Source organism: Delphinus delphis, chromosome 6 (assembly GCF_949987515.2).
Source record: "Delphinus delphis chromosome 6, mDelDel1.2, whole genome shotgun sequence".
Taxonomy (NCBI): domain Eukaryota; kingdom Metazoa; phylum Chordata; class Mammalia; order Artiodactyla; family Delphinidae; genus Delphinus; species Delphinus delphis.
In genome coordinates, this window is record NC_082688.1 from 14,040,064 (window position 1) to 14,058,645 (window position 18,582).

Genomic DNA, 18,582 nt, shown 5'->3' on the forward strand with positions numbered 1-18,582 from the left:
TGAACCTTGGATGGCGACGCTGTGCCCAGACGAGGAAGCGTGGGAAGAGAGGTCGTTCTGGAGCGGGGGTTGGGGGCTGTAGGGAGAGGCGGAGGTGACACAGTATTGTCTCCTGGGCACCTGCTTCTGTGCCGGGCACCCATCTCTCAATTAACCCTCCAAGGATGCTAGGAATCTATATTAGTATCTCCATTTACTGGAAAGGAAACAAAGATTTAAGTTATCTATCTCTGGCCGCACAGCTAGTTAGCAGTAGAGCCAGGATTCAAGACTAGGTCTGCCTGTCTTCACAGCCCAGAAATATTGAAGGAGGTTTGGGGAAACCACCCAAGTTTATCAATTTTCATTTCTGATTGTTTTGCTCAGGCGAGACATGCCGTTTCCATACCTCCCCTAAACATTTATTATAACTCTGCTGGTGCCAAGCCCGTGAGCCCATCAGCTGTCTCTGTGTTGCCATGGCAGCCACTCCTCCTCAAGGCCACCTTGGCACACATTTCCCCCCTCCCTGCACTGGTCCTTTGACTTCAAGCCTTCTCCGACTGCTCTTCATGTGAGGTCCAAGATCCTTGGTCCTGCCTCGTTCATTAGCTGGTTTATTCCATCCATCCCGAGGCCTTGAGAAACTATAAAATTAGCTCCGGGGAGTGGACTGTTGACCAGTGGAAGCTCGTGTCGCAGGGTGGTTTTATACTTTCTTTGGTTTTACCAGTAGTGCAGCTGAGTGGGAAGAGTACAGAATGTGAGGTCAAACTGACTTGGGTTTGAATTTCAGCACCAGAACTTTCTTGTTATAAAGCTTTGTGAAAATCTTTCAGTCTCTACAAGCCCTAGGCTCTTCTCTGTAAACACAGGACTAATAATACTTACTGTGTAGGCAGTTTTAAGGGTTAGAGATGTTTTATGTGAAAATGCCTTGGCCTTGGTAAATAGTAGTTCTGTTACTAAGCTTATAAGAAGAGAAACAGTTTGTACCCTTTGGTGTCCTGACTTTCCTTGAACTCCTGATTTACGCTGAGAGCGCTCTACCCCCCAAAATGTACACATGAACAAATTTCCATGGACTCCCAGGGACCGACCTGTTCAGTGGCCCTCAGGTTAAGAACCCCCCAATCTGGAGGAATGACAAAACTATACGTCCTTGGTGGGATCCTGGAGCAGGTATGTTGTTTTCACGTTGTCAGCTCTATTAGGTTGAGGGATATATGGGGGAGAAAAGCAACAACATAGTGGCTTTTATCACGTAAAACATGTAAGAAGTTGTTAACCTAGGTTGCTGAATTAAAAAAAAAAAAAAAAGAACTGGAGAATGGAATAAATGATTGCCGAACACACGCACATAGACAAAAACTTGACCAGACATCAAAATACGGGTCTGATAGGTGTTTTATAAAGGAGGGAACTGAATCTGGGAAATGATGTTAAGTGGACCTGTAATTACTGTGCACATGAGCAGTGTATACTTTTTACTTAGCATAATACACACATATTTTAAAATTAAAAAGTAGACAGGATCTTTCTAGGATGGCAGGTGAATTTATTGTGAATTTAAAGATGTACCTAAGTGGCTTAACAAAAGATGTCATTGTCCCTTTCTCAGCAGTTTTCAGGGGGAGGTTTGTTTAAAAGCAAGTGTCAGATGACCACTGAGTGGATTGGGATCATTGCATTAGTGGCTGATAACGAAGAAATCCAAACCCTTGTCATTGTGTGGAAGCGAACTGAGAGGCTTGGAATCAGACAGGTGCTGTCCCTTAGCGACTGTGGTTTTGGGAGAATTACTTTACCTATCTGGACCTGTTTCCTCGTTCATAAAATGGGAGCAGTCCCATCTACTTCCTTCATTTATTCAGTCGTCCAACAGATATTTACTGAGTGCTGTTTTGGTTATCTGTTGCTACATAACAAATTACCCCTGAACTTGGTGTCTCAAAACATTACCATTTTATTATATCTCATGATTTTGTGGCTTAAGGGTTTGGGCAGGGCTCAGCTGGGTGATTTGCTGCTCTCCATGGCCCAGGTCACTCATGGCATTCAGCTGGTGGATGGGCTGGTCTGGAGGATCCATAACTCTTCACTCACATGTCTGCTACCTTTTGGGGGATGGCTGGAAAGCTGACACAGCTGGGATTGTCAACTGGAGACCTGTGTGTGGCCTCTCCAACATGGCAGCATTAGGGTAGTTGTGCTTTTTGGATGGTGACTCATAGTTCCAAGAGACACGAGTTGGAGGCTGCCAGTTTCTTAAAGCCTGGACCCAGAAACTGGCTTAGTGTCACTTCTGCCGTATTCTGTTGGTCATGGTAGTCACCGCACTGCCCAGACTTAATAGGAGGGGACACAGACGCCACACCTTTCAATGGGAAGGTCAAAGAATTTATGGCTATCTTAAATCTGCCATGAGTGCCTACTATGTGCCAGGTACCATTCTAGGTGCTGGAGATAAAACAGTAAACAAAATACACAAAAATCCCTGCTTTCATGGTAGGGGAGACCACAACCAAAACATACACATAATTAAACACCGTATTAGCAGATGCTATGAGGAAGAATAATGAAGGGAAGGGATACGGGGAGTGAGGTTGCGGTGGGACTTGTGGTGGTGATTTTAGGTGGGCCGGGCTTGGGAAGACTGGACTGAGAAGGTGACATTTGAGCTCAGACTTGATGGAAGTGAGGGAGCAGCCTTGGGGAATTTTCCAGGCAGGGAGAGGAGCGAGTAGAAGAGCCTTGAGCTGGGAGTGTACGTGGTATGTAAGAGAGACGGCAAGAAAGCCGGGTTTGCCAGAGCGGAACAAGTGAGGGGAGAGCAGCAGAAGAGGTCAGCGAGGTAGTGGGGGTCCAGGTGGAGTAAAGCCTTGCAGGCCACGTGGGTTGTGAAGGTTACGTGGGTTAATGCGATTTGACATACCGCAGCTTTCCTACCAGTGGAACCCAGGCGTGGGCGGTCCCAGGCGTGGGCGGTCCCGGGGCGGCCCCAGGCTACTGCCCACCAGCCACGGCTGCTCCTCTGCGCTTGGGCCCCGTCCTCGTTTGGACTAGGACAGCTCGCTAAGCGGTCAGGAAGGCAAGACGATCACGAAACGTTCATCATCTGCCTGTTCTCTGGTAGCATTAGTAAGACAGATGGACTTTGTCCTGGTGGCCTTTCTGATGTCGGGGGACTGTGAGAGTGTGCGAGTGTGTGTGTGTGCTTGTGTACGCTCACCGTGGGCGGCGATTCTTGAGAGATCGGCTTTTCCTTAGAACCGTCCTCGAAACTACTTTCATGAATGGCTAAAGACAGTTTGCACAAGGGGAAATCTAGATAATCGGATATATCAGAGCTGATGGTGGGGCCATTAGAGACATGTGCATTCAACCCTTTGAAGGACCATCTGATACCAATTAAATTAGCAAAGATTTAAGAAAATAGTGCTGGTGAGATTGCGGTGAAACAGGAAACGTAGGCTTTGTTGGTGGCATCTCAGCCACTGTCTTTTGGGAAGAAAGTGAATTCTTTTGTAGAGAGAATCCTCGAACCATGCTTATTATGATTACCCTTTGGTCTAGTAATTCCACTCTTGGAGATTTAGCCTAAGAAAACAAACCAGAAGTTAGAAAAAACCTGTTTTATGCACAGAGCTGTTCTTCGCTCTATTCCCCATAAGAGCAGACAGAGACGGTGGGGAAGTAGGAGAGGTAGGATACTCTCATTAAAATGGGTAGATAGGAAGATTGTGCATCACCCGGTGGCCTCATCTAGCCTTTCTCCTGGACTCAGAGGAGGAGAGCCAAGTCGTCAGCTCAGGCGCAGCAGCTCCGGGGACCTCCGTCTTTTGTACTTTTTTTTTTAATAATTATTTTCTGGACGTTATACTCTTAAACTTTTCTTTTTAACTTCTAAGATTTTTTCTTTCTGTGTCATCATTGTTTAATTGGCGTGTGCTCTTTGTAGCTCATGGTGTAATGGAATAAAGTAACATTTTTGGGAAAAAATCCAAACCAAAGTTAAAATTGTATAAAAATTATGGCTGCAGATGGACAAGGGCTGACAGGATCGTCTGCAGTGGGAAAATGTCTTAATTTGTTGGCCCAACTGTATTGTGGGAGAATGTTTTTATTCTTTAGCTTTAGAATTCTGTTACTGTTGCCTTATAATAAGATCTTCTTTCCTCCCTCTAGAATTGAATTTCTGTTTACATTTATAATTCACGATAGGTTCTTGGTCCTGTTGTTTTGGATTAAAGGCTTAGGACAATCTTATCATCATCTGTTTGCCCAAGAAAAAGAGTAACATTTAATCTTTAAAGTGGTTTCTCTCTTTTTAAAAAATGTTACTTTAAAAATGTTTACTTTATCCCCCATTATGAATGTGGTCTATACTTAGTATAAAATGTTTTAAAAATTGAGAAAAAATAATTGAAAAGATCATCCATGGACTTCCCTGGTGGTGCAGTGGTTGAGAGTCCGCCTGCTGATGCAGGGGACACGGGTTCGTGCCCCGGTCCGGGAGGATCCCACATGCCGCGGAGCGACTAGTCCCGTGAGCCATGGCCGCTGAGCCTGCGTGTCCGGAGCCTTGCTCTGCAACGGGAGAGGCCACAGCAGTGAGAGGCCCGCGTACCACAAAAAAAAAAAAAGATCATCCATGATCATGTGTTTTGGTAATTTCTTTCAGGTTTTTAATCATTACTTTAAAAAAAGTACTTACTAAAGAAAAACGCAAATGCATTGAAAAGGAGAGAGGATAGTACATTGACCCTCTGGTAATTGTCACCCAGCTCAAAACTCATAAACTCATAGCCAACCTTGTTTCGTCTGTACCCTCCTCCCAACTCCCTCTCTTTCAACACTCAAGTATTTTAAGCAATTCCCAGGCATATTATTTTGTTGGTTTTTCGGTATGTTAAAAAAATTTTTTTTTCCACTTCAGAAAGATTAATAATTTCTTAATATTACCAACTAGCCAATTAATGTTTAGATTTCCCTGTCTTATTTAAAAATTGTTGTAAAACAGTTTGTTCAAATCATGATCTGGACGTTGTACTGATTGATAAGTCTCTTTTTTTAAAAGTTTTACTTTTGAAATAATTTTAGACATAAAGATTCGAAATAATAACAGAGTTCCCATGTATCCTTTGTCCCGCTTCCCTAATGTTCACGTTTCACATAACTATGGAACACTCAACAGAATCAGGAGATGAACACTGATACAATATTGTTATCTGCAGACTGTATTTGAATTTTGCCAGTTCTCCCATTAATGCCCCTTTTCTGGTCCAGGATCCACATTGCCTTTAATTGTCATGTCTCCTTAGTTTTGTCTAATCTGGGACAGTTGCTCAAGTCATTGTCTTTTGTGACCTTGACTCCTTTGAAGAGTACTGATCAGTTATCTTGTTACTGTCCCTCAGTTTGGGCTTGTCTGATGTTTCTCTCATGATTAGATTGAGGTTATACATTTTTGGCAAGAATAGCATAGACGAGATATGTCATATCTGGAGGTGCATAATGTCAGTCCATCTTATTTCTGGTGCAGTTAGTGTTGGTCACTTGGTTAAGGTGGGGGTCTCCTGGGTTTCTCCGCAGTAAAGTTACTATTTTCCATTTGTGATAAGTATTTTGGGGGAAATACTTTGACACTATGTAAATGTCTTGTTTCTCCTCATACTTTTAAGCATCTTATTGATGACCCTTACCTACAACAGTCATTACTGTGGTGTTTGCTTAGTGGTGATTTTCCATCATTCCTTCTACACTTATTAGTTGTAATTCGACTGTAAGGAAGGGCTGCCCCTTCTCCTGCAGTTGTTTATTGTATAGTTGTTTATATCAGTATGGACTCATGGATATTTGTTCTATTCTGTAGGTTGTTAAGCTGTTACTATCGTGTTTTATTTTCTTGTTCAGATTGGCCCAGATATGGCCATTGGGAACTCCTTCAAATTGATTCCTGTGTCTTTAACATTTCTTGAGCACTTCCATACTTGTTAGGGTCACAGGATGTCCTGGACTCTTCTTGTATTTTCCCTAACCCAATCCTGGAATCAACCATTTCTCTAAGGATCTCTGGTTTCTTTTATTGGAGAATGATATTTAGGAACCAAGATCTGAATGACAGGTATCCTCATTACTACTGGGGTGTCAGTACTTCTAGGCCTTGGCAGTAGACAGAGCTTGAAAATATGTTTGCATACATGCACATACACATCTGTATTTATTTCTATGTCCATCTCTGTGTGTGAGCAAGTGTGCGTGTGTTTGTGTGTGCGTATTAAGAAAAGGAAGCTAGAATGAACTCAGAATGAATCAGTAGAATCAGTATGAATTTGTGAGTTCACACTAGCCTTCCCTAACTTTCTTAATTATTATTTAATCTACAGGTTATCTCTCCTTTTTTTTCTTTGAAATTTATTTGTTGAATAAGTTGGGTCCTTTGTCCTTTATTGTTTTCCACATTCTGGATTTTGCTGATTGTATTTTTGTAACGTCATTCAACTTGTTTCTCTGCTGACTTTCATTTCTAGTAAATTGGTAGTTAGATAAGGTGCACGATCAAATTCAGGTTTAATTTTTTGGCAAGATCACACCATAGGTGGTCATTTGTACTTCCAGCAGGAGGTACACTGTATCTGCTAGTCCCTGTTTTTGTGATGTTACTAGCCGTGGATGATTGCTTGCAAAATGGTGATAATCTAATTTCATCATTCCTTCTTCTTTTATAGCTGTATACTTGTATGAAGAAAAATTTGTTTTTCATTGTCTATTTAGTTACTCTGGGGTGTAGTTCATACAAGAAAGACAACGGAAGAATTCCCTAAAACCTTCTAAAGGTGACTGTATTAGTTTCCTGTTGCTGCTGTAACAAATCACCACACCCTTGGCCGCTTACCAACACACACCTGCCCTGTGGTTCTGGAAGTCAGAAACCTGAAATGGGTCTTACCATGGCAGGGCTGTGTTCCTTCTAAAGGCTCCAGGAGAAGATCCATTGCCTTGCTTTTTCCAGCTTCTAGAGGCTGTCTGCACATCTAGACCCGTGACTCCCATCTATCTTCAGAGCCAGCAATGGCTGGTGGAGTCTTTTTCGTGCTTCCCTCTTCCACTTTTAAGGATCCTTGATTATATTGGGCCCACCTGGATAATCTCTCTATTTTAAGGTCAGCTGATTAGCCATCTCCATTCCATCTTCAACTTTTATTACCCTGTAATTCAGCATAGTCGGAGATTCTGGGGGTTAGGATGTGAACATCTTTGGGGGGCCGTAATTCTGCCTATCACAGTGACCAAAAGGTTTTTTATTTTTTAATTATTATGAACTCATAGCTTTTTAACATTTTTGATGTATTTTAATTCATTGTCATTATCCTTGATATTCTAATTGTCCTATCTTTCGACAGTGAAAAAGCTCATTCGAGTTGATTCCTGAGTTCTCTGGACGTGAATGTGTAGTCTTTGACAGCTTCCTTCCTTTCTGACATGATAAGATGTCTGAGCTCATACTATATATTCCTGCCCCAGGCCTGGAATCATCCCTTTCTATAAGGCAAACTCTGGTGTGATTTAGAATGACCTGGAGGGCTTATTAAAACACAGCTTGTTGGGCCCTCCCTCCCTCCCTTCAGAGTTTCTGATTTAATAGGTGTGGGTTAGGGCCCAGTGATTTGCATTTGGGGTTCCCAGGTGCTGCTGCTAACTCCGTTCTAGGGACTACACTTTGGGAACCACTGTTTTAAAGAACCCTGTTGGTTTTTTGTGGTGAGCAATGATATTTAGAGACTACAGCCTGCATGCTAGGAAGGATACTGATTCTAGGCTTCTTCAGTGAAAGGAAAGAAATAAAATGTAAGTTCATATTCGTATTTCCAATTCAAATTGAGAATTACATGTTTTAACTTCTTTTATATTTGTATTTGTTTTCTCTGAGGCTTGGTTCTTATGATAGTGATAATTACTTATTTAATAAATATGTATACATCTGTGCACACAGTTTCAGAGTAACAATACGAATATTATTTCCTGCAACATGATTACTGAAAGCAGTTTACGATTTTTGCAGCAATCCCTTTGACATTGGAGAAATATCCCACTAGGGGTGTACAAATTAGTCTGCTTTTACGTTACTGAGATCATTCCTCTCTGGTTGGTTAACCAGTCACCTTGATACACAGTTAAATTCTTTTTCTGTTTCTTTTGCTTTTAGTTATAGGAGATTATTATTTTATTTTTAAAATAATTATCTAAACATTTAAACAACTTCACTGGCACATCTGTAAAATGAGTCTACTCTCTCCTGTACCTTGTTCTCTCCTTTTCTGTGTAGGCAGCCATTATTTATGGTTAAATAAATGGCAGTATGCTAGACATACTTTTTTTTTTCTCTTGGGGTCCACACCACTTTCCACCCCACATGCCCACCTGCGCAATATGTTTAGAAGATTACTTGAGGGTGGGATATTTGTAGAGTCCTCATTCCTTTTCCTTTATAGCTTCAGAGTGCTCCGCTGTGAGAATGCACCAGAGTTTGTTCCTCCGTGGGTGGACATCCGGGTTGTTTCCAGCCTTTTGCTGTTATGAATAGTGCTTCAATATTATAAATAGTACAGATTTTGAGGTAGTTAAAAATCACACTGTATACTGTTTGTTTTCTGTTTTTTTCCTTAACAATATAACATCAGCATTTTCCATGTTATTATAAATGTCATTTTTTAAGACAGTTTTTTTTCTGATTATGAAAGTAATACAGACTTAGAGATTTTAGAAACTCAGAAAAATGAAAATCAATGCAAAGTCACCCATAATCGCTCTACTTGGGGATACAGTCATTATTTTGTTGTGTTTCCCCATAGCCTTGACAATATTTTGTGTAAACGCTTAGAAAACAATCGCATCATATTACATAGTATCCTGCTTTGTTTTTACTCATAATTGTGATTTTTTTATACCATATGCTTTTTATAATTAATTCTCTGTTGCTAGATTTAGACATTTAGTTTCTTTCTGGTTTTTCAGTATTGTTAATAATTTTGTGATAAATGTCTGTGCATTGAAGCTTTCCCCAAATTTATTATTCTTAAAAGTTGGTTTTTATAAGACTTTAAATGAGAAGGAAGCTCACGTTTGTTAAATATATCTATTTAGCTTGCTCTCTTACAGCAGTAAGGTAAACAGGTGAAAGATTACCTTGAAACTTTTGTCAAGTAAATTCCATTTTTTCTTTTTTCTTCTGGTAGGACCTTAGAAATGAAGTTGAGAAATTACGCAGTGAAGTGAATGAAAGAGAGAAAGCAGTGGAGAATCGTTACAAGAGTCTTTTGAATGAAAGTAATAAAAAATTGCACAGTCAAGAGCAAGTGATCAGAAGTCTAACAGAAAGTGCCAGTCAGAAGGACTTGTTGCTTCAGGTACCACAACAGTTTTTCTTTTGTATTTAAATCTTTTGACTTCGGCATAGGTTTTTTTTGTTTTGCTTTGTTTTTTAAACTTTTTTACAGGAATGCTTATAAAAAGGTAAGGCTGGGCAAAAAAAGACTGTGGTCTTCACTGTTATTTATCGGAGCGCTGTAGAGCTTTCTTTATGCCATTTGGACCTCAGCCACCAGGGAGGTAAGTTTGTAGAAATGAAAGCTTCGAGAAGAGAAGGGAGTTGTCCTGGGTCACGTGACTAGTAAACGGCAGGGCCTGATTCAGGCCCTGGCCTGCTTTGCTCTAGCGCCAGCCTTCTGCTGCGGTACTGGCTTTCCTTTGTGCCATGCTGTCTCACTCCTCTGTATTTTTCTTCTATCTGTTCCTTTTTTGTCTTGGACTACCCTTATCATTTGATGGTATATTGGATTTTTGATTCAGCTCAGAATTACGGGTAACCATGGTGCAGTGAACATGTGTGTTTAACACTGCTTCCTCCTGAAGCCTCATTAACGTGACGGTGAAGGGGTGAAAAGGTATAAACGCACAGGACCAGGAGAATGGGAATGGTGGAAGGGCAGGTTGCTGTTTGAATGATAAGTGGTAACTACATAGGATTCAGCTTTCTCCCGTCTGCCTCATGTCTTGGGGATGAAAAGCCAACAAGAAGAAGCTGATTAATCCTACAGAACCCAGGAAGGCTCAGCGGGCAGTGGGGGTACCTGGTACCTTTGTCAGCAACAGAGGTTGCTGGAATGCTGGGCAGTTAGGTGGCCTTATTGTCACCAGCACTATATGGGAGGTTTACTCTGTGGGGACCTTAAACCAGAGAAGCTCTGGCCTGGGGCTCACCAGGTGCAGCTGAAAACAGGAGTGGATCCCTCAGTGAGAAGGAGTGGAAGTGTGCGTACCAGCACGGAGAGTCCTCTGTGGACCCAGAAGACTGAAAGATGCTGACTGACAGTAGGGGGTCCTTCAACCAAGCAGCCGAGTCCCCGCCTGATCACCTCACAGTGAGGCTGCCGTTGAGGTACCTTTTCCACACTCACAGAGCTTCTGGACACTTCTACCCTTAAAGATACGTGGGTGGCCCGAGTTCCTCAAACAAGAGAAAAGCGTCTAAGAGGAAAGACAAAGACAGAACAAAGCTACGTAGAGGAAACAAACAGTGGAGGCGGAGAAGAAAACTAGACAGCTTTTCAAAAAACTCAGTACTGTAACATCTTCAGATAAGAAATGAGTTCGGGATCTGATAAAAAAGATATTTGGGAAAAAGAGGGATGACCTTATTGGAAATTGGAAGTATGATTACAGATATAAAGAGTCTAATAAAAGAGTTAGAAAAGTTGCACGAGAGTCAAGTACATCTTCCAGAAAATATAGTTAAACACAGAAACAAACAAAAAGATGAGCAAATGAGAGAAGAAAGATAAGAAAATCAGAGGCTCGAGTCAAGGGCTCCAATATATGACGAACAAAAGTTCCAGAAAGATAGAAGAGGCAAAGCAGAGGGAAGGAAAAGTTCAAAGTAATAGGAGAAAACTTTTCAGAATGCAAGGGCAGATATCTCTACCTTGAAAGGGCCTGCTCTGTTTCTGGCACGGTGAATGAAGAAAGACATCTATCGCAATTTCACAATCCTGTGTCATTGTGAAATTTCAGAACACAGGGGCAAAGAGAGGATCTGAAAGGCTTCCAGAGAGAGGAAAATAATAGGTCCCATACAAAGGATCCAGACCCGAAATGACATCAGAATTCTCAGCAGCAACATTGAAAGCCAGGGGAGGGAGGGAGACGCAAGAGGGAAGAGATATGGGAACATATGCATATGTATAACTGATTCACTTTGTTATAAAGCAGAAACTAACACAGCATTGTAAAGCAATTACACCCCAATAAAGATGTTAAAAAAAAGAACCTTGGAAGCCAGGAGACAGGAGAGCAGTGCTTTCAGGGTTTTGAGGAAAAGTGGTTTCCAGTCCAGCATTCTGTAGTCAGCCAAGCTGGCAGCAAGAATGAGGGCAGAATAAAGGCAATTTCAGGTATTTGATGCCTAAACTCATCTGCCTCCATGTGCTCCTTGCAGGAAACTGCTGGAGGACGAGTCCGTACAAACGAGGAAGTAACACAGAATGGGATCCAGAAAGTAGGGAATTCACCTGGCATGTGGGGAAGGGAGATCCCAGCCACTTACACAGAAGCCCAGATTTGCGCCGTTGAGGGAGGGCTTAGTTGGGATTTTTTCAAGAAACTGAAATAGAGCCCATCATTTACCTGATGTGTCTTGACTCCATGTAGAAGAATTTGTAAGTTTGGAGATAAATTAACACTAAGTGCATAATTCAGTTTTATGAACTAAGTAAACACAACAAAGCAGTTGTTGCTAATTCCAAGAAAAGCAAGGAATTAAACATGAATGGAAATGTCGCCATGGAACACCATTTGGCTGGGCTGTGGACAGTATGTGCGTGGCCATAATCACGTAAATGCAGAATGTTGATTTAACCAAAATCGTGATGTAACTATTAGGAAAAGCGTCGGGGGGTGGATGATGTGAGAGCTGCATCCTTAAACTTCTATGACAGGAGCCAGTTAATAAAATCTAACCTTAGGAAATCAAGCCATGTGAGCATAGGAGCGCAGTGTAGAAACATGGAAGTAAATAACAGAAATCAGTAGAGTCAAAAGCGGTTTTTTTCTGCGAGTGGGACTCAGAGGTGAGAAGTGGCGAGCTAGGGGTGGCTGTTCCCTTCTAAGCCTTGTGGGCCCGTTTGTTAATGTGTATGTATAGTTGGACTTTTAAGAAATAAAAATGAAAATTGTAACTCAAGCACAACTGTATGATGGTAATTCTAGAATTTCTGTTTTGGTTATTTGATTCCCAGTGCTTCCTGTTACAGTTCAATGGGTTTTTACAAAAAATTGCTTCTACTTTCTTGTTTGTGTTCAGCTATTTTAGAAATGTTTGACTTGATGAGTTAATTCTGATGGGTGATTAGGAATGAGATGAGGTTCTCACCCTTAATTTCCCACAGAGAGTGGACGGACACCTAGTGCAGGAGTTACCAGGTTTTAAATTGTTAGGAATAGATTTCTGTGCTTGAATTTGGCCAAAAGACCAGAGAAGTGGTTTCCAGGCCTGTAGTATCGTTGGATGTGACCTCGTCTGAAGGAGCTGGTGAACTGGGCTGTATGGTGTCTCATCGTGAAGGAGGAGCTTTCACCTGTGACCAGACCCCCAAAGTAGTTGCAGTCTTGCCTTTTTCTTCCTGGAAGTCAAATCTCCTCGTAGATATGGACGGTTCAAGTTTTGTCAAATTTGTAATGTTTCAGGAGTGCCTAGACTTTGTTGGGTTTTGATACACGGTCCCTCTAATCACTGCACTAACCCTGTAGCATGGGAAACAGAAATCACACCCTGGCCAAGGAGGACCCAGGATTGGAGCCTGGGTCGTGGGGCCAGAGCCTGGGCTTCGTCTTCTGTACCCGCTGGGAGGTGTCCCAGTGGTGGCGAGAGGGGAGGTTTGTAATGACTGCCACGGTCCTTGCCTGTGCCTTGCTGGCGTGCTGCGCTCCTGGTTGTAATAATGCACAAAGGGATTGCATTACCATTTGTAAGTGCCTAATATGTGGGGATGGTGGAAATTGTTTAAATTGTGAAAAACAGTAAATCTTCCCTTAAAGAGTTTGGGACCATCGCTTAGTATTTTTTTCTTGATGACAACTTCCTTATGATTTGTTTTCTTCCTTAGAAATTCAGTGAAAAAGACTTGGAAGCAATACAGCAGAACCGTTATTTAATGACTGCGGGGGATCTCGATTTCAGGAGTGAAGACTTAATAACAGAAAAGTGCTCTTCTCAGTCACCAGGCAGCAAAAGCATCTTCTCCGAGGTAAGCCCGCCTGAAATTGGACATTCACATGCAAATTCATATCCTTTCCTGACACATATTTGATGACTCCTCTGACCTGAAGATCCTCCAAGGCCCTTGTGCTGGTAAATGAGCTTACAGCAGGTAGGAGGAGGGGTTCTCAGTCTTTCCTCCTTACAGATTAGTATCCTTCAGCTGAGTGTTAGTATTTGCACTGCTCGGGAAACCGAGAAACTAGAGCTTGTTCAAAGATGAGCCTCATGTTTGCCCTCCTGGGGGCAACTCTCTCAAGAACTCTGTAATCTCGAGGTAAGAACATTTTCCAGTTGAACATTTCCATGCACACCTACAAGGGCACAGCAGGCCCTCCGTGATCTGGCCCCAAGCTAGCTCTCCATTCTCCTTTTCTTTCATTCCCCATCATCTCTAACAACACCTCACTTCCTGCAGATTCCCGAAAACTCCGTGTTTGTACCTCTCTGTGCCTTTGCACATGCTGTTCCATCTGCCTGGAATGCCTTCTTCTTCCTTGTTGACCTGGTGGCTCCTGCACACCCCTAGGGCTGCCGCTCTGGTGTCACCTTCTCTGGGCTCCTTGCCTGGCCTGCTGAATGCGACGTCTCCTTGTCCACCCCCTTGTGCGGCACTTTGCACATCCATCCACCGTAGCGCTTAGCCCTTGGGTTGGCCCTATGGAGCCGCCTTGGTGCTTCCCCTCCCTGGAGCCCTGCGCACCCCAGGAGGCACCTCAGGGGAAGGGAACTGGTGTTCGTGTGTGAATCCCAGTGTCTGGCTCAGTGGACGTTTGTTGATTGAATGACTGATGATATTGGTTTGTGGAGATGCGTCCAGATTGTTCTGACGTGCAGCTTGCCTGTAATACAGCTAGGCAGCCAGAGATGGGAAAGAAAGGCGTTCACTGTCGGCCAAGGTTTGTTGGTTTTTTTTAAGCCTGGCTTTAATTAAGTACATACGTTCAGAAAACAGGGAATTGTTATGCAAATTTTTCTCTGATGAATGACTCTGATCATGACTTGTGGTTTTTGTGAAGGATGATTCTCAAAATAATTAACAACCAGTGTAGCACGGGCACAGCCATCAGAACAGACTCAGGCGCTAGGGCTGGAGTGGGGTCCCGGAGGCCTCCTCTTGTGCCAGGCACCAACCCTGTAGTTCCTGGTCTTGGAGAGGGGCTGGGGTGGTTGGGGTGCATGGATCAGGGGTTAGTTTACAACTGGTGTAGACGTGTTTCAGTATTTTAGCACCAGTACCGGCTGTTGCACTGTGTATCCGCTCCGTATCAGCTCTGGTCCTAGAGCACACCGCTGCCTGAGCGGTGGGAGTTCCTTCTTAACTCTGACCATTTGTGGATTTGCGTTTTGCCATCCCTCTTGAATAAGAATGTCAGCGAGAACTTGGCCATTGGGCTGGGCCGGAAGTCTGGAGGCCTGGATTCCTCTCTTGGTTCTGTCACTTCACCTGAGTGACCTTGGGCAAGTCCAGTAACTAAATCTCAGAGGGCTAATGTTTTGTGACTTAGTTGCTTTATTTTGTGAATAGTTCCTTTATTTTGACCAAATTTAGTTGGATATTAAGATGCACGTTAACCCATAATCAGACACAGTCTTGTTTAACTGTTTTTTAAAAATTGAAGTATAGTTAATTTACAATGTTGTGTTAGCTTTAGGTATACAGTGAAGTGATTCAGTTATACACGTGTGTGTGTGTGTTTGTGTGTGTGTGTGTGTACATATATTCTTTTTCAGATTCTTTTCCATTATAGGTTATTACAAGATACTGAATATAGTTCCCTGTGCTATATTGTAGGTCCTTGTTGTTTATTTTATATATAGTAGGGCGTATCTGTTCATCCCAGATTCTCAATTTATCCCCTCCCCCCTTCCCCTTTGGTAACCATAAGTTTGTTTTCTATGCCTGTGAGTCTCTTTATGTTTTGTAAATAAGTTCATTTGTATCGTATTGTTTTAGAGTCCACATATAAGTGGTATCATATATTTGTCTTTCTCTTTCTGACTTGCTTCACTTAGTATGATCATCTCTAGGTCCATCCATGTTGCTGCAAGTGGCATTATTTCATTCTTTTTTTATGGCTGAGTAACATTCCATTACATCTTCATTATCCATTTAGCTGTCGATGGACATTTAGGTTGCTTCCATGTCTTGGCTATCGTGAATACTGCTGCTGTGAACATTGGGGTGCATGTGCCTTTTTGAATTAGAGTTTTCTCCAGCTATATGCCCAGGAGTGGGATTGCAGGATCATATGGTAGCCCTCTGTTTAGCTTTTTAAGGAACCTCCATACTGTTTTCCATAGTGGCTGCACCCATTTACATTCCTACCAACAGTGCAGGAGGGTTCCTTTTCTCCACACCCCCTCCAGCCTTTATTATGTGTAGACTTTCTGGTGGTGGCCATTCTGCCCGCTGTGAGGTGGTACCTCATTGTGGTTTGGATTTGCATTTTCTCTAATGATTAGCGATGTTGAGCATCTTTTCACGAGGCACAGTCTGTTTTGAAACAAGATAGAAGCCCATCAGGTTTTTTAGATGGACAAATGATCACTAATTTGAATACATTTAGTTAAACTTTACTATTTTGAATCATGTTTTAGATATGTAAAAAGTGTCTAAATGTTGAACAGAATGTTTCTAAATTTACTAACAGAGTATTTTAATATTTCATGTCACTAGTTTGATCATCTGTACCGCATTGTTTTTTAGTTTTTTGTGCTGGCTGCTGTCTGTACTTCTTAGAAACACAAGTATAAAGTCATCCCATGGGCATTTCAGTCATATTTTAGATCCTGGTGATGCTTAAATGACTGTGCAAAATACCTACATATTTTAGCAAAGGTTTTAATTCTGTTCTGCAAGAGTAATTGCAAATCGAGGATAAAAGGTTATAAATGATCATTTAGGAATTGAAAATTTCTAGGTGTCAGTTTAAGAAACCCCAGCTGTTGCAGCCTACGGTATTTTCCCCCCAAGAAAGGTATGCTTTTCAGGTTGTAGTTCTTTCTTTGTAGGAAACACGGATTTATTCTGCTCTGCCCTTGGCCATTTTGTGTTGATTTGGGGTTTATCCTCATTTCCTCATATCCCCATATGATATCCTCATATCCCCATATGATATCCTCATATCCCCATTTCTATGAAGAACTTGAGGCGGTGATGATGTCTCCGTTGGCTCTGGCCAGTCTGTTTTCCTTCTAATCATGTGTGATCCTGAGAATTAATGCTAGATGACCAGGGAATTGAAGAACAGAGAGTAAAACACACTGACCATATTTAACTTGCTGCAGCCAGAGATTTATAGTTTGGCTATTGACATGGTTGGGACATTGCAGCTGAATTTCCTGAGTATTAAAATAAATGTCTTTGTTGCAGAGCTGTGATATAGCTACTGAAATAGACACCATCTGTCAGGCCACTAAATTGCCCTGATTACCAAGAAGTGAGCCATTAAGGTCTCTCTTTACATATCTGCTGCCTCTTCAGATTGTGGTCTGCCCATTACATACGTTTCCTTCAAGTCATTGAGGAAACTATGGTGGAGTAGAAAATGCCTCGGCTTTGGTGTCAGAATGTCCGTTCTGCCGCTTATTAGCTCTGTGATCTTGGGCAAGTCACCTCCTCTCACTGAAGCTCACCTTACTAATCTGTAAATGGGGAGTTACATGCCTACCTCCTGAGAGGATTAAAAATAATGTGAGTGTATTTGTTAAGGTTCTTTTGATTGCAAGCTGTAGGATCCAACGCTGAGGAGTTTGAGCAAAACAACAATGAAAGGGAGTATTTACCGGGAACATACCGGCGAGTCTCACAGATGCCAAGGGTCGTAGACTCTGGGGCTCTGTCTTGTTTGGAGAGGCAAGGTGGAGGGCGGGGGTGGAGAGTGGGGATGGCGGGCAGAGGGTAGGGGACAGGGGGGTTGGTTGCTCCTGCTGAGCAGGGGCCCCCTCTGGGCCACTTGGCTCTCTGCCTCTGTGCCGAGGAGACCCACTGGTTTGCCAGCTCTGCCGAGGGAGCCAAGTGACGTCATTCTAATGGGGCATGATTCAGCGCAGGGGAGCAGGTGATTGATGCAATGGGACCCAAATGGCTCTGAAGAGTTCATTTATTTAACATGGGTGAGCAATTTGCTTCTAGGAAGACGTTGACTCACTCTGACTTCCATTATGCAAAATAGCCACAGGAATCTCTGCTCTGAAGAGTCACATTGGTCCCTGTGTTCCCCTCTTACCTTTTTAATCATCATTTCAGCGAGCATCTGTGGCAAGCACTGTGCCTGGCTCGGGGTGCTGCTGCCCGCAAGGGGTCCCCAGGCCTGTGAACACGTGGTTGGTACACGAGCTCCGGGTGAAGGTGAACCAGGGTGCCGTGGGGCTGGAGGAGGGTCTCTGTAAGGGACCATGGAGGGTGTCAGTGGAGAGGGCTCGACTGATGGAGCGTGGTCTGTGAGGAGGAGGAGGGAGTTTCCTGGTTCCACGGAGATGGAAGGGCAGGAAAGCAAGCACTGGTGTGGCCGGCTGGCAGGTGGAGGGTGGGGGCTGAGGTGAGCAGTGACCTGGAAAACCTGGTGAAGGTTTGGAATGGCTGCCTGAAAGGAGGAGAGGGGAACCAAGCTGGGCACCCAGGCCCTGCACCGCAGTGGGCAGTCCTCTAGGGCTTCCAGCCAGGCCCACGGTGATCCAGTTAAGATACAGGGTCGCGGGCTTCCCTGGTGGCGCAGTGGTTGAGAGTCCATCTGCCGATGCAGGGGACACGGGTTCGTGCCCCGGTCTGGGAAGATCCCACATGCCGCAGAGCGGCTGGGCCTGTGAGCCATGGCCGCTGAGCCTGCGTGTCCAGAGCCTGTGCTCCGCAACGGGAGAGGCCACAACAGTGAGAGGCCCAGCATACCACAAAAAAATTAAAAAAAAACCAAAAAAATATATATATACATATATATGTGTATGTGTGTGTATATATATATATATATATATATATATATATATATATATATATATATATATATGTATATATATACAGGGTTGGGATTCTTTCACTGGATATGTACATCCCACAGCTGAGTCTCCCACATCCACCTGAGGTCCACATTTATTCATGTTTTTTCCTAGTTCTCTTGGTTGGTTACTTATCTAAGCACAAATTCTGACTGCCACTTATTAGCTGAATGGACTAAAACACATGACCTGTCCTCTCAGAGAATCAGTTTATTCATCTGAAAAGTGGGAAGATTAATATACCTCCTTGGTCGTTGCTGTGGTTAGAGGTGACCTATGTAAAGGACCTGGCC

General features: G+C 43.0%; 1 protein-coding gene across 2 annotated transcripts in view; it reads left to right on the forward strand.

The window, feature by feature from the left end:
- CDK5RAP2 (CDK5 regulatory subunit associated protein 2) overlaps positions 1–18,582 on the forward strand; it is a 180,829-nt gene that overhangs the window by 72,871 nt on the left and 89,376 nt on the right. For both annotated transcript variants that reach the window (XM_060014248.1, XM_060014249.1), the window contains 2 exons: positions 9,219–9,389; positions 13,143–13,283. In XM_060014248.1, the coding sequence (XP_059870231.1) occupies positions 9,219–9,389; positions 13,143–13,283 (312 nt within the window). The remainder of the gene's footprint in view (positions 1–9,218; positions 9,390–13,142; positions 13,284–18,582) is intronic.